Below are 24,935 nucleotides of genomic sequence, written 5' to 3' on the forward strand. Positions count from 1 at the left end.
TGACGCTGATAACCTGCCCCCCGCCCTGTTCGTCGGACCGAATTCATCACCAAAAACGCCACACAAAGGGATCTGCTTATCTACGTGATTTTATGTCTCCATAGAATACATAAAGTTAATGATAACCCGAGCAGTTTTCAAGAAGGTTACAAGTACAATCGCATAAAAGTTTCAGGACTGCAGTAGTTTAAAAATTGCTTTCAGTTCTTTTATCAAACAGGCGTAGTAATAAGGGAGCTATTTTACAGAGAGTAAGCAGCAACGTGTAGTCTTAGTCTCAAGAAACATAATACAAAGTCAAAATAAACCTCAGCTATCGACAGCCACCACTAGTCTTCACGTTTTACTTTGTCCATAAGATACGGAAATCAAAACCTATCAGACTGACTGTTTCCACTGAAGGGAACTGCGATGAATTTTCCATTAACAGAAAAGTCAGTAGTAGAACAACTTCCTCCAAAGAAAGAACACCACCAGCCACTCATATTGCATTCTAGGATGTAGTGATATTAAGGTTACACTGGAAGGACAAGTTCTCCAGAATTTAAAAAAAAAAAAAAAAAAGATTCGTAATACAATTCAGAAAGTATAGTTCATTGTATCCATTGTGCTTTTGAAACATTTATGTTGCAGGGATCTTTGGCAACCCAAATTCATCCACCAATACACCATCCTGTAGGAAAGAAGAAGAAGAAGGTTAACGACTCTCCACCAACCAGAACATTTCACAGACACTTCCTTACTACTTCTATAAAGTGTCTGTATCTGCAATTGCCACTGTGTGACAGCTGGAATCAAAACAAGAGCATCAGTGTTCTTCCTCATTATGAAGCTCTATTAAAGCCCCAAAAGCAAACATACAGAAGCCTTTCTTATGGTTTTAAGACTAGAGCTGTAATGGTACACTTAAATTCTACTGGCAGTGTTTGACTGACAAAATGTCATTCTAGTTCTTCTAAACATAATTAAAAGCATTCAGTACACTGTATTCTCAAATTCTCTGTATTTAGCATCCATACATATAATACATAAATAACATACATAAAACATGAAGCACAGTTTTTTGTTCAAAATATTAAGGATCCCAAATATCAAGCAACTAACACAAACGTGATTAATCCAAAACAAACAAAATGTATTTTGCTGTTAAAGAGCAAAGGACTCACTTTGTTTTTTGTGTCTGTAGGAGTGACCTCTGGGATTGCTGGAGCGGATGCGGCTTCATCCAAGTAGGAATTGTCTTCATCAGCTAAAAGCTCATCACCTAACGCATCCAGTTCTGAAATTAAATTATGTTGGTTGAAAAATTTTGCAATAAGTTCCTTTTGCAAGAGAAAAGCTGCTCTTAGACTCAGGATTCATACTGAATGCTTACATTCAGACTCATTTAGCATCAATCATCAGTCAGAAATACACACACACAGGAGAGAACCTTCTTCCCTGCTTTGTAGCATTCCACTGGTATCTCATATTTGTCTCATGCTCTTGTTACTTCTCCTAAAGCAAATCCAGCTTTACTGTTTAAAAAAGCTGTTAAAGCCTTTTAAAACACGTTTAAAGCATTTGACCAATGAAATAAAAAAAATCACTGTATGACAATATGATGATTTTTATATTCAGTAACATTAAAAAATCACCCTCCCCCTTCCTAACCTGCTTCCAAATCATCTTCATCAATCTCTGGTGTTCCATAGCTACGACTCAGTGCCTCCTGGACTTCATTAGCTTCCTCCATCATATCTTCCAACTGATCTTGTATGTCCTGAAGCAAGAATCATTTAAAATTGGTCCATATTTACTCAAATTCAGTTTAGTAATTCCAAAATACAAAGAACTCAATTCTTTTAATGCATAAACCATTTTTTTGAAGCAGCAATAATACAGGTCAAGACACACACATTCAGGACAAGAGTACCTGAAAAGCAGAAAAGGTATGAAATGCAGACAAATTAAATCTACCATCTGGAAAATAAGCACTAACCTGAGTGGTGCCACAGCAGAATTCAGAAGATATATTAGCATAATTATTGACACTGTACTTGAATACAAGTAAGGAACCAATACTTGCCTAAAGGTTTACAATGCAGGCCATATATAAAAAACAGAATAGGAAAGAGAACTTAAAGGAGTTCAGCACTGGCATTGGGTAAGAATTTAAGTGAAGTGTACTTGAAATTATATTTAGAGATCTTATGGGGGAGGTTTTATGCATTTTCTGAAGTCAGGGCCAGGCCTTGCGGACATTTGGCTAGTGTTTCGTTGGTTCTGGGTTTTGTTCTTTTTCATCAGGCACTACCTTGAACTGGGAGATTAAAGGACTAATCTGCACGTTACTAGTATAGGGAAACAAAAAAGGACAAAAAAAAGCCACAGCAGGAAGTATCCACTAACATTTATGCTGAAGTGCAAGGAAAGGAGAGGAGAGATTGAAGATTAGCTCAGCAAGGAAACAATTATCAGTACAATAAGGCAGACAACTGATTGTGCAATACCAGAAAAATCAGGAAGGAATTATGATGGTGGTCCCATAAATAGGGCAGACAAACTCATGTGAACTAAAATAGTCATCTTACCTTCAAATTATATAGTCCACTCGCCACTATTTCAGTACATTATTTTTGTTCTTTAATCATTTAAACTATAAAAGCTCACCTCAATCTGATCAATCTTGACTTGCTTGTAAGCTTTCTTCATTTCTTTCACCCCCAGTTTCATTGCATCCACCTAGAAGAGCCAAACATCATACTTGTATCTAATGTAGCACTGATTAAACAAATTAAACAAGTGTGAGATTAATAAACTAGTACCGTTGTCTTTGTATCCTTCAGTGCCTGAATAGTGTAATTAGCTTGTTCCATATTAAAAGACTGCTGTGACAGATTATCCCTCTGTTGTTCATACCTGTTTAAAAAAAGGCAAATAACGACTTTAAAACACCACACTATTTATTACCACAAACACTCCTAATTTTTTAAGAGTTGAAAAAGCAGCAGCAGTAGTCTAAAGATATGAACAGATCTGGTTTTTTATTTTTCACTTATTATACAGAATTGCAGAATAAAGAGCTTCATAAAAATCTGGCCATTATGCATTTCTGTGTACTTGAAGCTGACAAAGCTATTCCTGAACTAAGCTTTGTTTTAACTGACAGCAACACCATATTTGCCTAGACTGACAAAGTAGGTGAGGATACAGCAAAAGTTTAATCACCATAAGCTAGACATGCAGCCATGCTCACTAATGCTGTAAGGAGAAGAGAAGAGCTGGCAGGTTATCCAAACCACAGTGGCTCCTGTGGAGTTTTTCAGGGCAGGGAGGAGGGGGAAGATAGCATACCAAAAGGAAACCTTTAAGGGTAACCACAGAGAAAAGAAAGACTTTAAAAATTAAGAAATCATCCTTCTTGAAGCTAAACTTGTATCAAATCAAGAATGTAAACGATGCCAAGTTAAACAAAAGAACAAAAATGTAAAAATGAACCATGAGTCCTTCTAACATGCAAAGCAGGAGATCTGATAGACAAGGAGGATCCAAATGCAAAACCTGCTGGACAACTAATGACTGAATATATTACTGTTCCACAAGATCTGAAAGAAATGACTGAGGGATATGACAATAGCCTATTATGAGGGGCCGAGTACTCCCACCAAGGAAGATCAGCAAGCAGCATAGTCAAAAAACAGAAAAAAAACCCTAAAGCCCAAAATCAATCAGTCCTCCTCACAACATCTAATTAAAGTACTGCATTCCTTGCCATTTGATATTTTAGATGGTAAGAGTTCACTAATACTTAACAAGTAATTGAGTGAGTCCATAAAGGTACAATTCATCTGAGGGATGTGAAATACAAGATGATGGGAGCTTTGGCTCAGACAGCTTCTAAGATTTGAAGTTCATGGACTATGACATATTCCAATGAAACATTCCTGAACACTTGCCTTGTTCTGATATTCTTTCCTTTGGATCTGTTGCTGGACACTTTCAAGACAGGACACTAGACAAGACCAGACCACAGGACCATCTATCCTGTCCACTTAAGGGTTTCTGTAGAGCCACAATTACCTGCACTACATCTACTCAAGTCCTCAAGGGTGTCCATAAAGAAGAGGTAAATTTCCCGTAAACCAGAGCAAGAGCATCAAATACACAACTTACAGTAATCAATCAATAATATAAAATGAGGCAATCTCTCAGAAAATTTAGGAGCCAAACGTATTCGTAATAATGAACAGACTTGGGTCATCTTGTACCAATCCAAATTTCTATACTGACATATAAATCATAAACATGCTGATGCAAAATCTGTAAGGACATGCTTCTGAAAGACTTGTTCAGCATTTTTCTGTAAAGAATGCTCAGGAGAGTACTGGAAAGAGAAATGAAAGTGTGCCATTGCCCCCCAAAGAAAACAACCTTTTATTAACCACAAACTCAGAAAGGTTTCAACTTACATTCGCTTCTGCTTTAACACTCTCAATGCTTTCTGCTTTACTGTATTCTGAAAGACACAATAGTGTTACATTAGGAAAAAATATCTGACTTTTCACTTGGTTATCCTGTTTAAACCTAATGCATTGGATTTAAGTTTTCCAAAAGATTCTCAGTTACTAGTGCCAAAAGTTTAACAATAGTTACATTCAGCATTTGGCCTGCATTAATGATTAACAAAACAGGAGAGTACACAAAACTTCTAGTAGAAAATATTTTCAGTTTCTAGCTTCTGATTTATGTTTTCAGTAAGGAGAATAAGATGTCAAACTTAGTCCATCAGAACTAGCTTTCATTAATACATTTTAATGGTCAGCATCAAGTAATACCACAGCAGGTACTTTGACAATACAGTTTGTATCAGATATGTTTATTTCCAGACACATTTTATATTCTAAGTTCATCCCTTTAAAAATGTGTTGCCCTGCTCTGTTTAGGCATAGTGTAGAGCTTTTTATTTTGGATGACAAACAAAACAGCCTCTCTACCAAACTTAATTCAGGTAACAAGGAAAAAGGGAAACAAGTTACTTCCCAAGGAGGAATTACATTAGACTCTGGAACAAATAAAAACCAATGAAAACACTGTTCAAAGATGCATGTCTAATAAAAAAATCCTGCAGGACCTTATATCTCATCTGTAGGGCAAGATACAGTTTTAAGAACCAGATGAACTGGCTAAATCACATGACAAGAAGTTTGAGTCACATCCTCTCATGCTTAAATTCCATAGAACATTCTTACCTTTGCAGGTCCCTCCCTCATTTTCTTCATTTGATCCTTATACTTCACTAGTTCTGCATCAAGCCTAGCAATTTTCTTGTCAATGGACTCAGCTCTGCTATCCACCTTTAATACATGAGGGGGAAAACAAAGAAAACAACATGCATTAAGGTTTTATTCAGGTATGGGACAATAAAAGACAATAAAAAGAACAGCCTCCATTTTATTGTGTTTCTAACTGAATTGTTTCTTTATAAAACCACTCAGTGGTTTTATAAACAGTTTAGAATCCAAAACCAGAATCAAGTGAAACAACTTCTACAAGGAGCACAAGAAACAATGCTCTGAGGCTGCAGAAAGCTCTGCCACTGTAACATGTTCCCATCATTTTGAGGTGCTCCCTTGCAAATGCACTCAGGTTAGAACTCCATTCAGGAATTTCTGGTAACACACAGTGCTACAGGCTAAAGCAGAATGGAAAACTTCTAGGTGTACCCTGCTGGCATTCCACAGAGCTCTCATTTGGGATATATTTTAACCCTTCACCATAAGAGGGTTAAAAATGACATAACCAAGCATGGGTATAGGTAGTTCTAACAGTGTATACAAATTCATAAAAGGCCTTTTTAACATGAACTGACTACCCCAGCATTTCTTTGGAAACAACAAAATAAAGCTTATTAACTTCTCATTCCAAGGAGCCTCTCTAGGGATTAGATTATAATGACATTCCAATTATAGCATAAGACAGATCAGTGCAAATTTACAATTCTGCCTTGCTAATGGTGCTGCTAAGCATGTACAATTATGTGGATTTTCATTTCAGTGTTTCAGTGACCCTTTTAAAAGCCCACTCTATGACAGCAACATGCCTTTGCCAGAGGCATCCTGAGCAGAACATCAGATATGAACATTCCACACAAGACATTAAAGTGCTTGGGCACAGCTGGCATTGAAAAATTTGTATTAAGCTTTCTATTATGCCAAATATTTTACTAATAGCAAGAAAGAGAAAAATTTGAGATTTTAATACTCCTGTAGGTTCAAAGCATGGCACCTCCTCAAGATCTTCATCAGCTAACTGCACCTTTGAGGTCAGCCTCCACGGGGGAAAAACAGTGATTTGGTTTATTTATATGATTCTTTCAAGCAGTACTACCAGGAAGTGGAGACAGAGCCTCCCGTATCCATTAACTACGTAAAAATTTCACACACGCATGACACAGGACCTCAGCTTTTAAAAATGAGACTGGACAGGAGAGGGGAGAATGAATCTAATTTATCCAGAACACTAGACTGTGTATTAGGACTTGAAGAGCTTCTATTACTCACAAATAAGGCACACTGAGGAATGTTTCATTGCTACAGAAGGGTCCCAATTTACACAAAAGAAAGGGAACCTGAATTTTAACACCATTGTCACAACTATTAGCCTTTTGTTCCTATGTTTCCTATTTACTACTCTGAAAAACCATAAGTTTAGAAAGAAGAAAAAGTAAAAACACTATTAATGCTTTACTTCCTGGTGCATCCTTCCTCCTACCGGCCTCGTGACAGCTTTGAGTCATCTGACTGTGCTCTGCCAGCAAGCAGAAAAAATCCTGCCTTTAAGTGCAATGAATTTTACATAACTAAACTTGCCTACACATGAAAGAACATCCAAAACATAGGCATGATTACTGCCTAAGAGTTATCGATGTTTGTAACTAATGTTTCATTAATCACTGCTCACCAAACACATTTCCCAACTGCCATTTAATGGCTAACTATCACTGAACTGACATGGTAAGGTATCTTACAAAGCAATTTGACTCTTTCAAAAGGCAGAGCAAAATGTTTCTAAGATAGAAGACACCCCAGAAGCCACAGCAGTTGAGCCTCTAAACTGTTGGACTTAACATAAAAAAGAAATAGTACAAGTTTTTTAATATCTCACACAACTCTCTTAAAAATAATTCACATGTAATTGAAGATAAAAAAAATCTAATACTGTCTGTAGTTTTAGCAGAACCTATCCTAGAGACTCCACTACTGTGAAAAGACAGCAAGTCTTTCACAAACCAGATAGAATACAACTTGGCACAAAAAGTTAATTCATCAAATTCAAACTACTGAAAGGAAGTGTTTCTCCCCATGCTCACTAGTATACAGAAATGTCTTACATTTTAATCCCTTCCACAGAAATTGAAAGGCATCAAAACAGGGTGGTTTATACACTTCCTGTGATGACCCACCTTTAAGGGGTCTGCTTGCAACCAGCCCTTCATTTCTCAACAGCTGACCAGCACAGGCTCTCGATTTCATGTTTTAAAAACCACACTGTAACTCATCATTGCCAAAGTTGCCAAAGTCATCACATGCATAAAATGAACCTGAAATTTTGCTTTTTGGTTAATCTGCTGTCTTCAATAGTCAAACTTTCAGACAGTGCAATTACAAACAACTAGAAGAGGATTAAAACTGCATTTAGCAGGATTTTTTTGGAAAAAAAAAAACTAAATTCCTGGTGTTGCAAATCAAAACATCTGTTTAAATTACACTTTTATGTACCCCAAGACTCTGCTAGGATTGAACAACATCTTAACAGAAGCAGACTGCTGACCTATCTAAATTTTCCTTTGATTTAGCTCAATATTAGAAAAATGGACATTAGCTTGGAACTGGCAAAAGCAGTGTGAAAAATCTAACAGACTAATACGGAGTCAGTTGTGAGGGACACAAGGCTTCCTGCTCTTTCACTTACATTGCCAAAATAGCAAATTTAAGTACTAATGACAGTATCTCACATGGATTTTGGAGTTCAAGTCATCCACCAAAGTGTTTACTGGCAACAATGGGAAAGGTAATCCTGGTTTTCAATTAGATGCTGTATTCACTGTTCTAACTAAATATATTTAGAGTTATGTTTGGGCTTAATAATGCTAAAAAGCAGTATTAAAACATTTTTTGTCAGTAAGATAAAGTACTGAGACAAACATTACGACCACTTCTCTCTCTCCTCATACCAGCCAGTGGCATACACAAGAGACTGATGTGTGGGTTTGTGGAGGTAGCACTGACAAAAATAAGGTATTTAATTTAGAGAGTCTTTTCACTGGGTAGCAAAATAGATCTTCTGGGAGGAAAACTGTGATTTCTCCATGGAAACTTCTTGTTGTCAGGTTCCAGTGACAAAGCTTAGTTAACCTACATCTATACCACAGCTGTTACTGCCCTTTGTTTACTGACACGAATACTCAAGCAACTGCACGTTCTTTCTTCACTTCTTCAAATTAGCTTACAACAGAGGGAGCTGCTAAATCATGCTACCATTTTCCCCATAAAAGTTAAAGTCAAAAAAAGGACTATGAAATTACAAGATAAATCTTAACACTTTTTCTTAACCTTTTTTGCAAGAAGGCCAATACAACAGTTGTCAAGTGTTTTGCCACGTGTTTCCTGAGCATTTCTTACTTGGTCTGAGCTTGCTTATCTGTCCATCTGCACATACCTTTGGCATCAACCCTACAGTAACCCTGCTCACCCCTAAGAGACAAAACACTCTTCTGTATCGGACGGGGAGACTGATTTTCTTGCTCCTGCCCCTGCCTTGCCTCAACTTGCCATGGCAGGAGTTAGCTAGTGCAGTCAGAGAACTTCTCAGATGGAAATGCTGAGAACATCCAGGAGGATGTAAGGAGAGCCATGCCTTCCATGCTCACTGTGAGCACCCATTTACGGGATGCGCTCCTCGGCACAGGACACAAACGCAGGCATGGGTGTATGAACATAAAGGTACATCCCTGTGTACGTGTGCGGACACACAAACACGCTGAGCCAAAACACACCGTGTATCCCTGCACATTACAGTGCTCAAGGCCAGCCGGGTGTGGCTCTGAGTAACCTGCTCGAGTGGAAGGTGGCCCTGCCCATGGCAGGGGGGCCGGAGCTGGGTGATCACTAAGATCCCCTCCAACCCATTCCGTGGTTCTGTGATGGACATACCCACACACGGACACACACACACCGTGCCCACGCACCGCAGTATCCACACACACACACACACACACACACTCACACCTATGCACAGGTGCGCGTCCCTAGGGCCGCCCCGGCGCTCCCGCCCCTGCCGAGGCGGCGGCCGGGCCGCGCAGCGCTCCGCGGGCCCGGGCGCCCCAGGGCGGGCACTCACCGTCCCGATGCAGTCGGTGAGGCTGGGCGGCGGCGCCTTCGGCTTCGCCTTGCCGAAGAAGCGGTTCATGGCGGCGGCGGTGCCTCGGAGTCGCTCCCGACCCCGGCAGCGGCGGCAGCGCTCCCGGCCGACCCGGAAGCCCACGGCCGGCCCGGCCCCGCCCCGCGGAGGAAGGGCCGCGGGAAGCAGGAAGCGCGGTCCGGCGGCGCCGGCCGGAGCTCCCAGCCCCGCTGGCTGGCGGCGGGGGTCAGGGGCTCCTCGGGCAGCACGGAGTCACAGCAGCCCCCACACGGGGACGCTTTTCCGCTTCTCTCCCCCAACACACCCCCTTGTAGCCACTGCTGGAGCTGCACCGCCGGCTTGCAGTGTAGAATCACCCCCGTAACAGTAGGTCAGCTGATGTGTCAAAAATACCAGGAAAACTTGTGAAGTGGACCGAAGCGTGCTATGAATCAGGAACAGTGCGGCCAGCAGGATAAGGGCAGTAATTGTCCCCCTGTACTCGGCACTGCTGAGGCCACACCTCGAGTGCTGTGTCCATTGCCGGGCCGCTCAATTCATGAAGGACATTGAGGGGCTGGAGCGAGCCCAGAAAAAGGCAACGAAGCTGGTGAAGGGTCTAGAGCACCAGTCCCATGAGCAGCTGAGGGAGCTGGGGGTGTTTAGCCTGGGGGAGGCTAAGGAGAGACTTTATTGCTCTCTACAACCCCCTGAAAGGAGGCTGTAGCCAGGTGGGGGTTGGTTTCTTCTCCCAGGTAAGAAGTGACAGGACAAGAGGACACAGTCTTAAGGAGCACCAAGGGAGGTTTAGGCTGGACATTAAAATAATTACTTCACAGAAAAGGTGAACAGACATGAGAATGGACTACCCAGGGAGGTGGTGGAGTCACTCAAGGAGGTATTTAAGGAAGGACTGGACATGGCACTTATTGCCATGGTCTAGTTGACATGGTGGTGTTCGGTCATAGGTAGGGCTCAATGATCTCAGAGGCCTTTTCCAACTAATGGATTCTATGATATCATATTTATTTATTTTTTTATATTAAGAACACTTTTTTTTGTACAGAAGTTACTGAGGACCTAACATATCTTTAGGCTTCACCCACTGATCAAACTGGTCTGATGTAAGGAACCCCAACTTTATAGCAGCTTCTTTTAACGTTGTCCCCTCTTTGTGCGCAGTTTTGGCAATCTTGGCTGCTTTATCATATCCTGTTACAAAACAAAATCAACAAGTTATCCATTCGCAATTTCAGATGATTCATTAGAGGTGAGAGTAGAGTGTGAAATAGTCTTTGGAAAATTATTTGCTAGGCATTACTATTACTGCTTAACTCAATTTGCAGGAAATGAAATGTACCAAATGTTTACACCAACTCCTTAATTAAAGTGAAAGTAAATTTTGTTATTCTGGTCTTAATTAATTTAGATCAAAGATTTATACAGCATTGTCCTTTAAATAAAAAATCTCATATTGTAATCTTTCACTCATCATTATTAGAGGTCAATTTAAGAAAACAGGTACACAAATTCTCCCCATCTCCTTTTGACTCTAATCAGTTATTTTTCTAATACCCTGGCACGGCCACTACAACGAGAACACACCTTTTACAACAGCAATTGGTGATGCTGAAGTAAAGTAACTTTTGACCTGACCTGGCCTCCAGGCATTGTGACGATACAAATAAAGTGTACAAAATAATGCTACCACAAATTACTTCAGTATGTTCTGAGAAGTTTCTGAGCCTTAAACCTACCTATATGTGGGTTCAGTGCTGTTACCAACATCAGAGATTCATTCATCAGTTTGTTGATCCTGTCCGTATTGGCTTGGATTCCAACTACACAGTTGTCAGTGAAAGAAACACACACATCTCCTAGAAGTCTTGCAGAGTTTAAAACATTTTTAATCTAACAAGACAAAGAACAAAATACCAATTATTTAATTCAGGTATTACTAGTTGCACATTCTGGTACCTTTGTTCATAACCAGTGTCCTCCTTACAATATCAACTTATTTAACAGGCTGTTTTCCTTCCAGTATGTAAAGGGGGCCTACAGGAAAGGCAGAGAGGGACTCTGTCAGCAACTGTAGTGATAGGACAAGGAGCAATGGGTACAGACTGAAAGAGGGGAACTTCAGGTTTGGTATCAGGAAGAAATTCTTTACTTTGAGGGTGGTGAGATGCTGGAACAGGTTGCCCAGGGATGTTGCAGATGTCCAACCCTGCCAGTATTCAAGTATTCACTGAGGGGGTTTCTGCCCATAAATTATCTGACTGTACAAACAATTACATATAAAGTCCTAGATATGTAAAACTTTATGAACTTACCATCATGGGCTTAAAGACATTCAGTTCAAAGTGTCCATTGCTTCCTCCTACAGTAACAGCAACATGATTTCCCATAACTTGGGCTGCCACCATAGTCACTGCTTCGCATTGGGTAGGATTCACTTTTCCTGGTTGTGAAAGGGAAAGAAAAAGGTTACCAAAGGAGAAGGAAGGGGAAAAACCAACCAACCAACCAACCAACCAACCACCAGCAGCTGTTTACCAAATCCCATTCAATAGAAAATGTTTTGTAAGAGATAACTGGTCTTACTCCTCTGTATCTGTGCACCACAGAAAATAAAGTATTTCCACAAATGATATTAAATTGACTGTACTATTCCAGTATTTTCAGCTAGGCTATGGCTGCTTCAGCAGTCTCTCAAGACTGAGTTGGATCACGTGCACATGAGCTAAGCAGCTGTTCATTACCTCAGTTCGTAGCAGTCAAGAGATTATAACCTGTCTTTACATGTGCAAGTTGGCATTTCTGGGAGATCACTAACAAATCTCACTCAGCTCAAGGAAAGTATTACTGATTTGTCAGAATTACTTGTGATAAAGTTAGTAAACTTAATCAGAAAAGAAAAAAAAACAGAAAAATAAAAAAATACAACCCCCCGCCAAACCCAACACACACACCAAGTTAGAGTGGTCTCCCAACAAGTTTGTTTTATGACTTAATTTTTAGATATAATCCTAGTAAGAACATTCATTGTTTGCTTTTTTTAGAGCCAGATATGCTCATTGAGCTGTTTCTTTTATAATTTACCACACAGTAGGAACAATCTTAAAATAGTTATTGGATGTAAAATATTCATATATAAATACTTTTTTAGGAGAGGAAAGGAATGATTTCTAGTATTATTCCTTTCTTTCTCATCCTCCCATACAATGGGATCATTGCAGAAGGGAAAATGTGAGTGCATAACACTAATCATGCTAGGAAGTAAAGACAGAAGTCAAGTTACATGACAGTATTGCTCCAATTCACAGATTAAAGATTATTTCAGAAAAGCCTTTACCTAAAATTGTAAAGATCTTCCAATTCTAAAGGAAGGCTTTGAGAAGTATGCTTGTATTAATAAAGCCGTATTTGTACAGATACTACTCTCCCCCATACACTTGCCAGCCCACAGCTGTGCAAGCATTTTTATGAACACAGGTTTTGGTAAAATACAGCACTAGATAAAACCTGAGAGAATCATGGACTTACTGACATTTGTGATGGTGTTTGGTAAATATCTGTTAAGAGACAGTGGTCCAAAAGAAAAAAACCAAACAGGTCATTTTTCCCTGTATGTTTTCTCTGTACCTGGCATGATGCTGCTCCCTGGTTCATTTTCAGGCAGGATGAGCTCTCCCAGTCCAGAGCGTGGTCCAGAGCCCAGGAAGCGAATGTCATTAGCTATTTTCATCAGACTGCATGCCACCGTGTTCATGGCTCCACTGAGCTCCACTAAAGCATCGTGAGCTGCAAGAGCTTCAAACTTATTTGGAGCAGTGACAAAAGGCAAACCTACAAGGAGAGGGTGTAAACATTAAACCAGTGAAGCATTTCCTTGCAGACATAAATCAGACAATCAAACACATAACTAGCTTAATAAAAACTAAAAATTATTAACACTGTAAGATCATCTCTTTCCTCTAGAGCTTTCTTCACACACATATTTCTTAATCAAATTGAATTAAATACAAAAAGACACAATAAAAGTCACTAAAATATATAAGAGTATAAAATTTGAGCATCTACCTACAACAAAGGTTCAAATTTCAAGCTTTCATAGTGTGTTTCATTCTAAGCATTGCTTCTGCACCACAGTGTTTTGTGAATGTCCATTCTCTTTCAGAAGTTAGCCCAACTTAGGCATTTCTTGCATTAAATCAAGTTAGAAACTTTAATTTGTTAATTGCTGTGATGCTTTCGGTTATAAAAATAGATGGTTTTGCATCGCAGTGCAGGCATTAGGATAAGTAAGAAGTAATCACAATGGAATTGGCTACTTAGACAAGAACCCATCTCAGTATCAGCACTGGAAGGGAACAATAAACCAGCCAGAACATGGGAAAACTGGTTGAGACTTAGGAGGATGCCTGCCAACAGCAAAAGCACAGGAGCAATGGAAGGAACAGCTCTGTTTATGTTAATTAAATGCCTGAGATGCAAGCCTAGGTTCCATGACGAAAAACATTTCTTCAGTACTTTGCCCTGGAAGGACAGTCCCAGCAGAATGCTATGAGAGGTTAGACTTCACTAAGGACTGACTGTGGGCTGGACTTCTGCCCGCAGAACCACTGATCTGAGCTTTCAGCACCAGTTCAAAGGAGAGCAGCATAATTCCCTTAACTTCTAGTGTTTTGCACTTCCAAACAAACACCAAATCCCACCCAATTTGCATGGGCTTGTGAACTGCACAGCTGGCTTCTCAGCTACAGAGATCCATCCAAACTCTTCCTTTTGTCCTCACCAATACCCACCCTCTGTAAGAGCATGAGGAACCTCAGGAGTCTGCCCTATGCATACAACCTGCCCACACAGGACAGAAAACATTCCACTGATATGGGAAAGCTTTCTAACATCACCAAAACATGCCCTGTACTGTTCCTGGCAGCTGTTGTTTACAAGAAGTTACTTCTCTCACAGGGTACAAGAAACTCTTGACCCTCTGAAAGACAGTGAATAATAGATCCATCAAAACAAAAATGCTGTCAACTAAGCAATTTCAGATTTCACAGCAAAAGTAAATGACAGATGTACCCATTTGTTTGGGGGGCATTTTGAAAACTGATACCGTGACACACAAGATCTGGTTTACAGATCAAAAAACTCAACTGCACTGTAAATTAAGTTTTAAGATCTATAAAGACAGAATCAAAAAAAATCAGTTAACTTCCACTCTTTCATATGAAAAAAACAGAGTGGCTTTGGAAGTGTTTTTTTCCCTTCTTTTGCGCCAAGTCACTGTAAATTAAGAGAGGCAGAGGAGCAAAGATCAAGACAGAACCATTATAGTTGGGCTAATAATAGAAGTCTGAAACTGTACCCATATCCAAAGAGCCTTGCTTGGATAAACACCATCATTTCAGTCCCTTTCAATGCACTGACTATAATTATCAAAACACATTGCAGAAAAATCCGAAGTAGAAGGCATATAACACATGGCATTAACGAAAGTATCACGTTGTAATATAAATACAATTTAAGCTTATCAGAAGTATGGGAACTGGAAAGATTTAGTTTGAATTTGACTGTATGTTACATACACTGCTTTACTGACAACTCACTCCCAAGGATCATTCCTCACCCGTCAGTTCAGCCACTTTAGCAGCAACTTTCTCAGCAAAGCCAATTCTTGTGTTCAATCCTGTGCCAACTGCAGTCCCGCCAGCTGCCAACTGATACACTCTTGGCATGGTAGATTCAATCCTAGCCACACCATATTTAATTTGTTGCACATAGCCACTAAATTCCTTTGAAAGAGAGGAGGACAAAGTTAAGGGACGAAGACAATAACCAAGAACAAGCATCTAGATTACTTTAGATTTTTAACACAATTTGACTAATTTCTTTAAAAACCTGAGAGCACCCAATCTAAGCATGTTTCATTAAGAGGGAAAGCATACCTCTATTAAAAGACTGCTCCCATGCTACCAACAATTAAAACAATCTGACTATATAAAAATGTGCATATAATGCATCTTTCTCTTGCCTTTTATCTCAGTTGTGTACTTAGCAGGATCTGATTCCATAGTAAATCAGCTCCAAGATGACACTAATGTTCTCAAAGTACAAATAGAGAAATGGATCTCTGGCTTTGTTCACTTAATCTTAGTAAAAACCCCACCTTGTGCATTCTTGGAAAAATTCCACAAATTCTATCTGGATTTCTATCAATTCAGTTTAATTCCTTACTAAATTACTGTAATATAAGCCATTTCTGACAATATGGTAAGATTTGCCATCTTTTATATATATATATATATACACATACATACACACAAGATCATGTTATCAAAGATGTTCATTCAAAATACTTAGTTTTCTGTGTTGGCAAAACATAACTTACATAAATTTACAGATTACAGACTACTACTACCTCTTTCTTGCAATGTCAGTGTAACAGAAAAACTGTTGTGCTATCTAGTAATGAAACATCATTTAAAAACAATTTATATTTTACTACTTTTAGAAGTAAAACACATATGGAAAAAAAATTAAGAAAAATTATGACACATGTATTGGTGTATACCATACCCAGCAAATTCCAGTTCAGACTGAAAATACTCAGGCTGAGATTCAGCCATTTTCCTATATGTTATCTTAAACCATCAACTTAATTTAGGCATCCTTAAGTTTGACTTAATTTCCTCCAACACATTTACAAGAATTTTCCAAAGAAATGCATAATTCTTTTTTTACCTGTCCAAGTGTAAGTGGAACAGCATCTTGTGTATGAGTGCGCCCTATTTTTATGATCTGGGAAAACTCTTTGGATTTCCCTTCGAGTGCATTCTGTAGCTTCTTTAGTCCAGGTAACAAGACCTCATTAACCTCCTGGGCAGCAGCAATATGCATTGCTGTTGGGAACGTGTCATTTGAACTCTGTGGAGAAAATTCAAGCAATTAATTTACAAGCTTTTCTCACCATTGCTGCTGTTAAGATGTACGTGTGGCTTTATTCTCTTTATCTCATAAACAATTAGAAACTAAACTAAGAGTAAGCAACTTAGGGGTGTTCCACATGGTCAGATCCTTATTGATAGATCAACTTTTTGTGACTACACCCACAGAAAGTTAAATTTAATAGATTGTTCACAACAACCTTGGGACAAAAAAAAAGAAAAGGCAGTAGTTATGCGAGATGGCTAATGAATGGACAGATGATTGTAAAGGAATTGTAGGTGACTTTAAAGCATGCATGTCTTGCTTTGATAATGTTAAATCCATAGTTCACAGAATACTGAGTAAGCACAAAGGATCGGGAAGGAACACAACCAAGTTAGTGGCTTAATCTCTCCTTCAAAGTAGGTGAAGTTTAAGAGAGAAGTATAATAAAAATGTCTACCATGATCCAACTTTTAGAAACTGGACCTGTATTTAATTTAAGACTGTAGCAGTGGTTGTCATAAGGCCACCTCTGCCTAATACATCATGTGTGAACTTATCTATCGTGAATGAATTCGAAGTTTTTAATCGTACTGTCACTGACAAACATCCTAAAGTTCATTTAAACTGAAAAAAAACAGGAAATTGTTGCCAAAGTTGTCCACAAAACTTTTTTTTTTTTTAATCTAAACAGTGGATAGAAGGAAACTCAAAATTCACAATTCAAAGACACAGAACTTTTGAAATTAAAAGCAGTATAAAACAAGTGTAACAACCTGGCTTTTGTTAACATGATCATTTGGATGCACTGGCTTTTTACTTCCCAATGTGCCCCCCATTATCTCAATAGCTCTGTTGCTGATGACTTCATTGACATTCATATTGGTTTGAGTTCCAGACCCAGTCTGCCACACCACCAAAGGGAAGTGATCATTTAATTTTCCTTCAGCTACCTACAATAGAAAAAAGAAAGAAAAGTTGTTCCACAAGAAAAAAAAGTAAAAGCATTAAATCTGAAAATTTTATTACATATTCAAGTTATGCTCTCCATTACATTTTGAAATCTACATATAACATCAGGGAATTTACACTAGAATAATTAAGACATTTTTATGTAATACCTGATATTAACAGGGAAAAAACCATTTGCTATGCTTTTTGAAGACACTGGATTGTGAAATACAGAAATATATAGAATTTGATTTCATGTTCTACAGACATAGAAAATATTTTTAAAAGGTGCTTTAGGTTACATCTTCTCTCTGTGTAATTGGACTCTACTATTTCTCAATAAAGAAATTTCATCCAGGGAAATTCCAGACCTCTGACACCTGTACACATTACATGTTCCATCAACAAAGCCAGCAGATGGCTGCTAGTATCAAACACCTCCTTCCTGTAAGGCAGTCTCCTGTCTGATCAACATTTTTTGAAGCCTGCTGAATGTCAGACACATTCAGAGAGTTTTCTAAAGATGCGTTTCTGATAGTATCAGAATCTGTGCTCAGAAGTATCACTCACACATACTAGCCTCAGAAAAGCAAAGGATCTGTTGTCACAACTCTGAGGCTACATAACCAGATTATCAGGATACATCAGTCCTCCTGGAATCACGCTTTTCAAGAGAGGATCTTCTGTATTTCCCATCTTATAGAGAGGCAACATTCCCACCTCCAAGAGTAACTCGATTCCGCTTTCTATTTAAGTTGTATTAGAGAATTATTTTGGAGGTGAGGGAAAGGATATCATAGCAGGGGTGTTTTCAAAACACAACAAAAAGAGCCACAAACAACTTTCAGAATTTATGACTTTCAACTAAGGAGACTTAATCCACCAAAACTTCCAATCCACCTTTAAGTAGGGGAACTCTAGAGACCACAGGAAGAGCCTGGACATATTCTGGAGTTCTCCAAAGCTTTTGGGTCTTGGGACTTCAGGTGCTACAGCTGGTAGGAAGAGCATACGGCTTCTGCCGACACTGAAATATTTTTAAGCTAGTCTGGACAAGAAAACTCTGTTAAAAATGCTTCTAGATAAACAACTCTGTTGATTTATACAAAGCAAAACACCTGGTATCATTACACCTCAAATAATGGTCACTCAGAACTCTCTGCACTTGGGTGGCATTTATCAACATGCATTTGAACATTCTATCATTTCTTTACATGCTAGAAAGAAAACAGTAAAATATTATATTAAGTAAATGATCTCTGGAAAACAAGATTTACTAACAGGAAATGCTTTTCTCTAACAATCTGAGAAATGCAATCCCCCGGCCTCCTGTGAAAAGCTGAACAAAAATACAGTGGCAGTTCCAGTATTTTGAACAGCTGGTTCCTACCTCGTTTGCTGCCTGTACAATGGCTTTAGCAATCTTTGGGTCGAGACCATAGTCTTGATTTACTTCAGCAGCTGCTCTCTTCAAGATGCCAAAAGCCCTTATAACTTGGACCTGAGACACAAGGGTAAGTTTAACTACACAATTTCTTTCCCCCCAAAAGGACATGTTAGCAATTTATAGCACATGTCTACTTCTAAACCAAACTTCTCTGCTCTTAAATCCAGCAGTAGTCCATCAACCAAACCAGAGAGCAATCAGGTCATCTGACCTATGCTCCCACCAACAGTAACATTCATCCAAGCAGTCCAGAGGGCAGTACACAGCTGGTTTTGTAAGCCCAGGTATGCTCTGTGTGTCAAAAGTTACATGTATTAGAACTGAACTGGTTCCATTTCTAAAACAGCCTTTTGAGCGAAAACTGACACATTTCAGTACATGAAAAGTCAGTTTATGACAAAGCACATGCACATTAATGGTCTATGCACAGCTACACATCGTAAGTTTAGATCAACACATGCTATGCTAGACAACTTCAACAACAAACTATATAAATGCTACATCAGACAAATTATTCCATTTGCTTTTTCATCTTTGTAAAGATGAAAGACAGATTTCTATTCATTCTGTTTATTAAAAAAATAAAGCAGCACCATATAATTACTCAAAAGCAATTTTCAATTTATTTAAATGCAACAAGAAATATCTCTACCAGAATAATATACTGCCAGGAAATTTCTACCTTTAGTTAAAATTCAAAGCTGCTCACACTTCCAGCAAAAGCTTAAGAGGAAGGTATCCACTTTCACATCCAAAACATACTCTAGAGAAGAAGAGAATACAGATTTGAAATACTTACTGGCATCCTTTCTGAAACACCTCCAATCTTGAAGTTCATTGTAGATCTAACAGTCTGGGCACCATAGTATTTGTCACTTGGGACCTTCAGTTCACCAAAGGTATCATATTCTATCCTAAAAGCCTCTTGAGAAGACTGTGGGAAAGGAAAAAAAATTCAAACACTGGCAATCAGTATATTCTTTTTGAAAGCAGGTTGTCAAGAAAAAGATGTTAAAGAAGAGGGAAAAAAATACAAAGCCAAGACATGCACCTAGTCACAGCTATTTTTCTAATTAGATCTTCAAAGTTGAGACATTCTTCTAGTTTGAGCACCTGTCTCACTAAAAGCCACAACTACAAACTGTGTACCATAGCTGACCCATGGTGACAGGCAGCCCTTGTGGCTGAAGACCTCGGGTGCCCACTGCATGAAGCCTCATCCTGACAAAAGACTCTGTTTCTCCTTTCCAAAGAATTAGTAGCATTATTAATTAGTAAATTAGTAATTAATTTACAGAACGGCATTTTGTTAAAACCCAACTGAAGAAGTAGCATGGTAAGAATTCAGGCAGCATCCGCCTGATCAACACATGGGCAACACAATTCCTCTTTGAAATCCACACTGCATGGGACACAATACTGGAAAGGAGTAACTGACTAATCCAGTACCAAGTTACTGACCATTAATTGTCATTTCTAGCCTAATAAACCAGGAACACAGTTGCTCTTTAGCTGTGCAACACAAAGGAACTCTATCTAGGTATATTTTGTGCAATGTTTATGTATGGTAATATTTCTGTGTCATATATCCACCTAGCATCTGTTATTATCTAACACAGGCATAAGTAAATTAATTTAGGTGACATTCCCCCCAAAAATTGAATGTTTCTTTTTGTAGAACAGCCTATTCATTTGTGATGATGTGATCACATTCACAAGCATCTCTACAAAGATTCTGGAACTGGACAGGAAGCAAAAGCAGTTTACTCTTCCTCTTCCCATACCTTGGTCAGCAAAGTCGCAATTTTCTGTGAGAAAAGTATTCATACTTTCCCACAACAGGAGATTATCTTCTTTCAGAGTCTTCAGGAAGGGGGAGAAGTCTTTTTCATGTCTTTATCATGGATAAAAGTTAAACAATCCCAGCCCTGTAGGCAGGATATATACATATACAATACAGGGTTCCTGACCTAACCACAACCCTCAGGGGTGAGTCCTTGGGAAACAAACCTATTAACAGAGTCAAGGTTCCCCCTGAGCTTCCTTTTCTCCAGGCTAAACAACCCCAGTTCCCTCAGCTGCTCCTCACAGGACTTGTGACCCAGACCCTTCTGAGTCCAGCTTCACTGTGCTTCTCTGCACTCACTCCAGCACCTCAATGTCCTTCCTGAATCAAGAGGCCCAGAACTGGACACAGGATTCGAGGTATGGCCTCACCAGTACCAAATACATAGAGTTTGGGTCAGAAAATGGGGAAAGCATTGTCTATGTTCACACAGTTCTTACTCTTCCCTAGGAGTCCACTTCTGAAGTCAGACTGTTCCTCTCTCTTCTTGGTTCATTTTACTTGCTCCTTCTTTAGTGGGTCTCAGTGCTCTTGGACAGAAGCACAGCTGGGTATTGCCCAGAACACCCTCTCCAGCAGCCCTGACCTTCTGCCTGCCCAGGTTTGCATCACCATGGATGGCAAGCTGCAGGCAGGGAGGGGAAAGTGTCCCACCCTTTTTATTATCCTAAGCATCATTCTCATCCAGATGGAGACACTCTGCCATCAGGTACCATCAGTCACATACCAGAGACACCAGCCCTGCTCACTTTGAGTACTCCAGAGGAGGTGGTGCCTGTGAGCTGGAAGAAACTGCAGCCCGGCCCACAACAAGGGTTAGCTCTCACACGGCTGTCCTGCTCCCCACATCTTGTGTTTTGGCTGATGCTCTCCCAGGCACTGACTCCACAAGAACAGAAAGCTTAGTGTGGAAGAGTACATAATTCCTATGTTCTTTAATCCTCTTTGTCCCGCTTGAGTCACTTAGCATTCATCTACATGCTAACAAAACATAGTAAATGCTTCTTTAGTATATTACTACCAAAAATGTTTAATTGGGATGCTTGTGGGTCTTAATGTACATGTGTGCACATTAATATTCCAACAGTTGGGACCACTGACTCACAGTCTTTGAAATGCCTGCTTTTGACATTTGGGCACCTTGTAAAAGCACACAACGCCAGCTTTCACAGAGCTGGATAAGCAGAACCAAATTCAGCTCCAAGCCTAACTCTCAATATCATCAGTGGTTTAATCACCAAAAGTATTCACCCTCAAACAATATAAAAAGTTAAACTACCTGTAACCTTTTAGACAAAAAAGCTACCAGTTGCACAACTGATTCCTCAAACTTACATAATTCTAATGTCAACAATGGTGAAACAAAGATAAATAGGATCGGTACATCCTTATACAAGTACCTTTCAACAATGAAATCGCTATTAAAAAAACAATAACGTTCCTAGCCAATTCCAAATTCATATATTTCAGTGAAGTTAACAGGGTGAGGTACTTTAAGAAGAATGTCATTTGCTGACTCCTAGTGTACCAGGTTTCATTAGGTAAAAAAGCAAAGTGATACTTTTCATGCAAACTGAAGTAACTGAGTTGCAGCATTACTCTCAGACCGCTGCAGCAGCCTGCAGCAGCCACTGTCTGAATGTGAATGTAACACACGATTCCCTCACTCCTCAGCCAGAATTCAACCTCTTGAGTGGCTGTATGAGTTGAAGGTCCCAGTTCCTGTATGTAAAGCAGTTTCTGCAGTCACCCCTGACCCAGAGGACCAGCTGTAAAATGGTGCATCAGCAGCACACTCGCATCAACCCTCTACTCCCCCATCCCCGGGGCTCAGGAAAAGCCAAAAGGAGACCTGGAAACTCTGCCACAAGCCAAGGCGATCTCCTGTGCTCACCTAGTTTCTATCCTAGCTACAAGCAAGGAAGGATCTACTCACAACTACTGTTCTCACATTTACTAAACTTTTTTTTTCTTAGGAGGCCTGACAAGGTGTGCTCAGCCCTCCAAAATCCCTAGAACCCAAACACAGTCTATAGCTTACAGAGTTAGGCAAATAGAACTGTACTTTTGCCTTGTTGCAGGGAACTGATCAGAACTGATTGCAACATAACACACCAGAGATACTCAAATGGCAGAACTGCTGCAATAATGCTTCCTGTGGAAAATTACATTCCAATATATGGATACAGCAACTTTTGGATAGAAGTATTTCAATTCAAAGAACCATCATTTTTAGCATGTCAAAAGCAATCTTTTGAGGCCATCAGAATATGTAGTTTCTGTTCAACTGCTCTCCTTTAGCAGATGAAGAATGTTTCCATTTTTAAGCATTGTTTCTCTTTTGTAACATAATTTGAGTCACAAATTCTGAAATTTACCTTTTAGAGCCCAAACTCAAATATTTTACAATGTTCAGCTACAGAAGGACCATTATGACAATTTCATTTAAAACATCTTGTGCAGTTTAGCTGTTAGTTAAGGCAACACAATAAACATACCAGGACAGCATAAATGTTACACTGGATCTACACAACATGTTTTAAAACAATTCTAGCAACTGAAAAAATCTCTACAAACATCAAAAAGTCATGCACTGGGTTTGTTGGGAGGCTGATTTTTTAATTTAAATACTGGTTAGTACATCTTTTGGTGACTCCTCCTTTACATAAGAATATATGTATTATTCCTGTAAGAATTCAACAGCGGCTTGACTTCCCAATTCACTGAGGGATGTTTTAACTAGTGCTGTTATTTAAACTCAAGGAACTCACAATACACACAGAACTGGTCACATTTCTGACCTGCAAAGAGCAAAACACATCTCTCTTTCTTGTAAGATTGCAGATCAGATTCATAAATATCAGGTTTTCAGCAAATGAACAAAGGCCATGATCTGTAATGTTTTTCTCAGATGACGCCAAGTGGCAAAATAAAAAAGGGAACCGTCCAACAGGCCAGTGGTTTGAGTTACATATTTTGCTCTGATACCAGTTTTCTTATGCAGGGTAAGTTTCACCCACCATGAAGCTTTTTCAATCGTTGGGAAGCTTGTTCTTTTAAATGCTACTTTTTACACCTTAATCAGTATCACAGATTGGAAACTAATGTTCTAGATAAATCTGTTAACTAATTTAGTAAACTAAGGAATCAATAAAATCCCGAACACACCACTTTCTGCTGAAATTCTTCTGACAGTCTAAATTACCTCCTTGTTTTAAGGAGTAAACTCACAAAGATGCACCTGAGACCAAGGCTTCCATGCAACATCCTACGTGTTAGCAGTGAGATTTGAAGTTCCTTATCCAAATAGCGTTTCTGTTTCTATGTTGAACCTCACGCAATAATCAAGTCTCACTCGCGTCTGAGCCCAACAATCAACTGATTATACACGAATATCTACTGATGATGCCTGCTACAAGTACCGGGCAGTTCTCAGCTGAAAGCTCCCTAATTTTCAGGAAGCCCCAGAGCTACTCCAGTGGCGAATATTCCCATTCCTGAGAGGATGCAACTTTCTGTTATTCGCACCTCAACAGCTCCAAGAAAACGCCTAAAATTCCTGCTGGAAGCAGCTGCCGCACAGCACAGCTCTGTGCAGCAGGTCCTGCACCAACACCTTTCCTGCCCGGCAGGATGCCCACCCTGCCGGGCCACACCGCGACGGCTCAGGGCCGTGCTCGGGCATGAATCTCATCCCGGGCAGTGCCACGGGAGAGCTGCGCGCTGCACATCCCGGCCTGCCCGGGAGCCGCTGCCGAGCGGGGCCGAGCCGGGCCCGGCGCCGCCTCCCGCCCCGCCGCAGGAAGGATGCGGGAAACAGCCGCAAAAGCCCGGCAAGGGATGGCGGACTCGTCTTCCCGGTGCTGGCGAGTTCCCGACGGAGCAACACACGGGATTAAAGCCCCGGCCCTGCCGGAGACCGCCGCTCCCGCTGCCAGCACCCGCTCCCCATTCCCTGCGGGCGGGGGCGGAGCGAGGGCGGCGGCGGCCGGCGGTGGCACTTAGAGGTCACGGCTCCCCGCTCCCCGCCCGGGGCTCACCATGGCGGCGCGGGGCGGCGCCGGGATCCAGCGGCCGGGAGTGGCGGGAGGCAGCGGGGGCGGCGGGCAGGCGAGGAGGAGGCCGGCGGAGCGGCCGAGGCGGCGGCAGGCGCGGAGTGAGCGGTGCATGCTGGCGGGGGCCGGGAGCACCGCGGGGGCGGGAGGTGCGGCGGGACCGCCCCGGACGAGCGTCACCGGCCCCGGAGGCTCCGCCGCGCCAATCGGAGCAGCGGCGGGCGCTGAGTGGGGCCCCGGGGCGGGTCCGCCCGGCCTGGGAAAATCCGGGAAAACGCGCCCGCCCCGGGCGAAGGGCAGGAGCGAAAGCGCTGCAACA

At 40.5% G+C, this 24,935-nt stretch overlaps 2 protein-coding genes across 3 annotated transcripts; both read right to left on the bottom strand.

Annotated features, from left to right (window-relative positions):
* Positions 1 to 71: 71 nt before the first annotated feature.
* Positions 72 to 9,535, bottom strand: CHMP5 (charged multivesicular body protein 5). Its single transcript, XM_069004194.1, has 8 exons — positions 9,382 to 9,535; positions 5,232 to 5,336; positions 4,452 to 4,498; positions 2,808 to 2,901; positions 2,653 to 2,724; positions 1,654 to 1,762; positions 1,167 to 1,279; positions 72 to 673 (listed from the first exon to the last, which is right to left on the bottom strand). Exons 1-8 carry the CDS (start codon positions 9,448 to 9,450, stop codon positions 623 to 625), a joined length of 660 nt encoding a protein of 219 aa, XP_068860295.1. The 5' UTR covers positions 9,451 to 9,535; the 3' UTR covers positions 72 to 622.
* Positions 9,536 to 10,386: 851 nt separating this feature from the next.
* FH (fumarate hydratase) lies at positions 10,387 to 24,768 on the bottom strand. 2 transcript variants are annotated; one of them, XM_069004195.1, is made up of 10 exons: positions 24,602 to 24,768; positions 19,515 to 19,649; positions 18,659 to 18,769; positions 17,094 to 17,270; positions 16,132 to 16,314; positions 15,017 to 15,182; positions 13,027 to 13,230; positions 11,715 to 11,842; positions 11,139 to 11,292; positions 10,387 to 10,593 (listed from the first exon to the last, which is right to left on the bottom strand). In XM_069004195.1, the coding sequence occupies exons 1-10, from the start codon at positions 24,728 to 24,730 to the stop codon at positions 10,451 to 10,453; spliced, it is 1,530 nt and encodes a 509-aa protein (XP_068860296.1). In that variant the 5' UTR covers positions 24,731 to 24,768; the 3' UTR covers positions 10,387 to 10,450. The 2 variants fall into 2 exon arrangements, with proteins under 2 accessions (XP_068860296.1, XP_068860297.1); XM_069004196.1 differs by lacking the exon at positions 24,602 to 24,768 and adding an exon at positions 20,500 to 20,514.
* Positions 24,769 to 24,935: the final 167 nt, after the last annotated feature.

This window comes from Aphelocoma coerulescens, chromosome 2, assembly GCF_041296385.1.
Source record: "Aphelocoma coerulescens isolate FSJ_1873_10779 chromosome 2, UR_Acoe_1.0, whole genome shotgun sequence".
Taxonomy (NCBI): domain Eukaryota; kingdom Metazoa; phylum Chordata; class Aves; order Passeriformes; family Corvidae; genus Aphelocoma; species Aphelocoma coerulescens.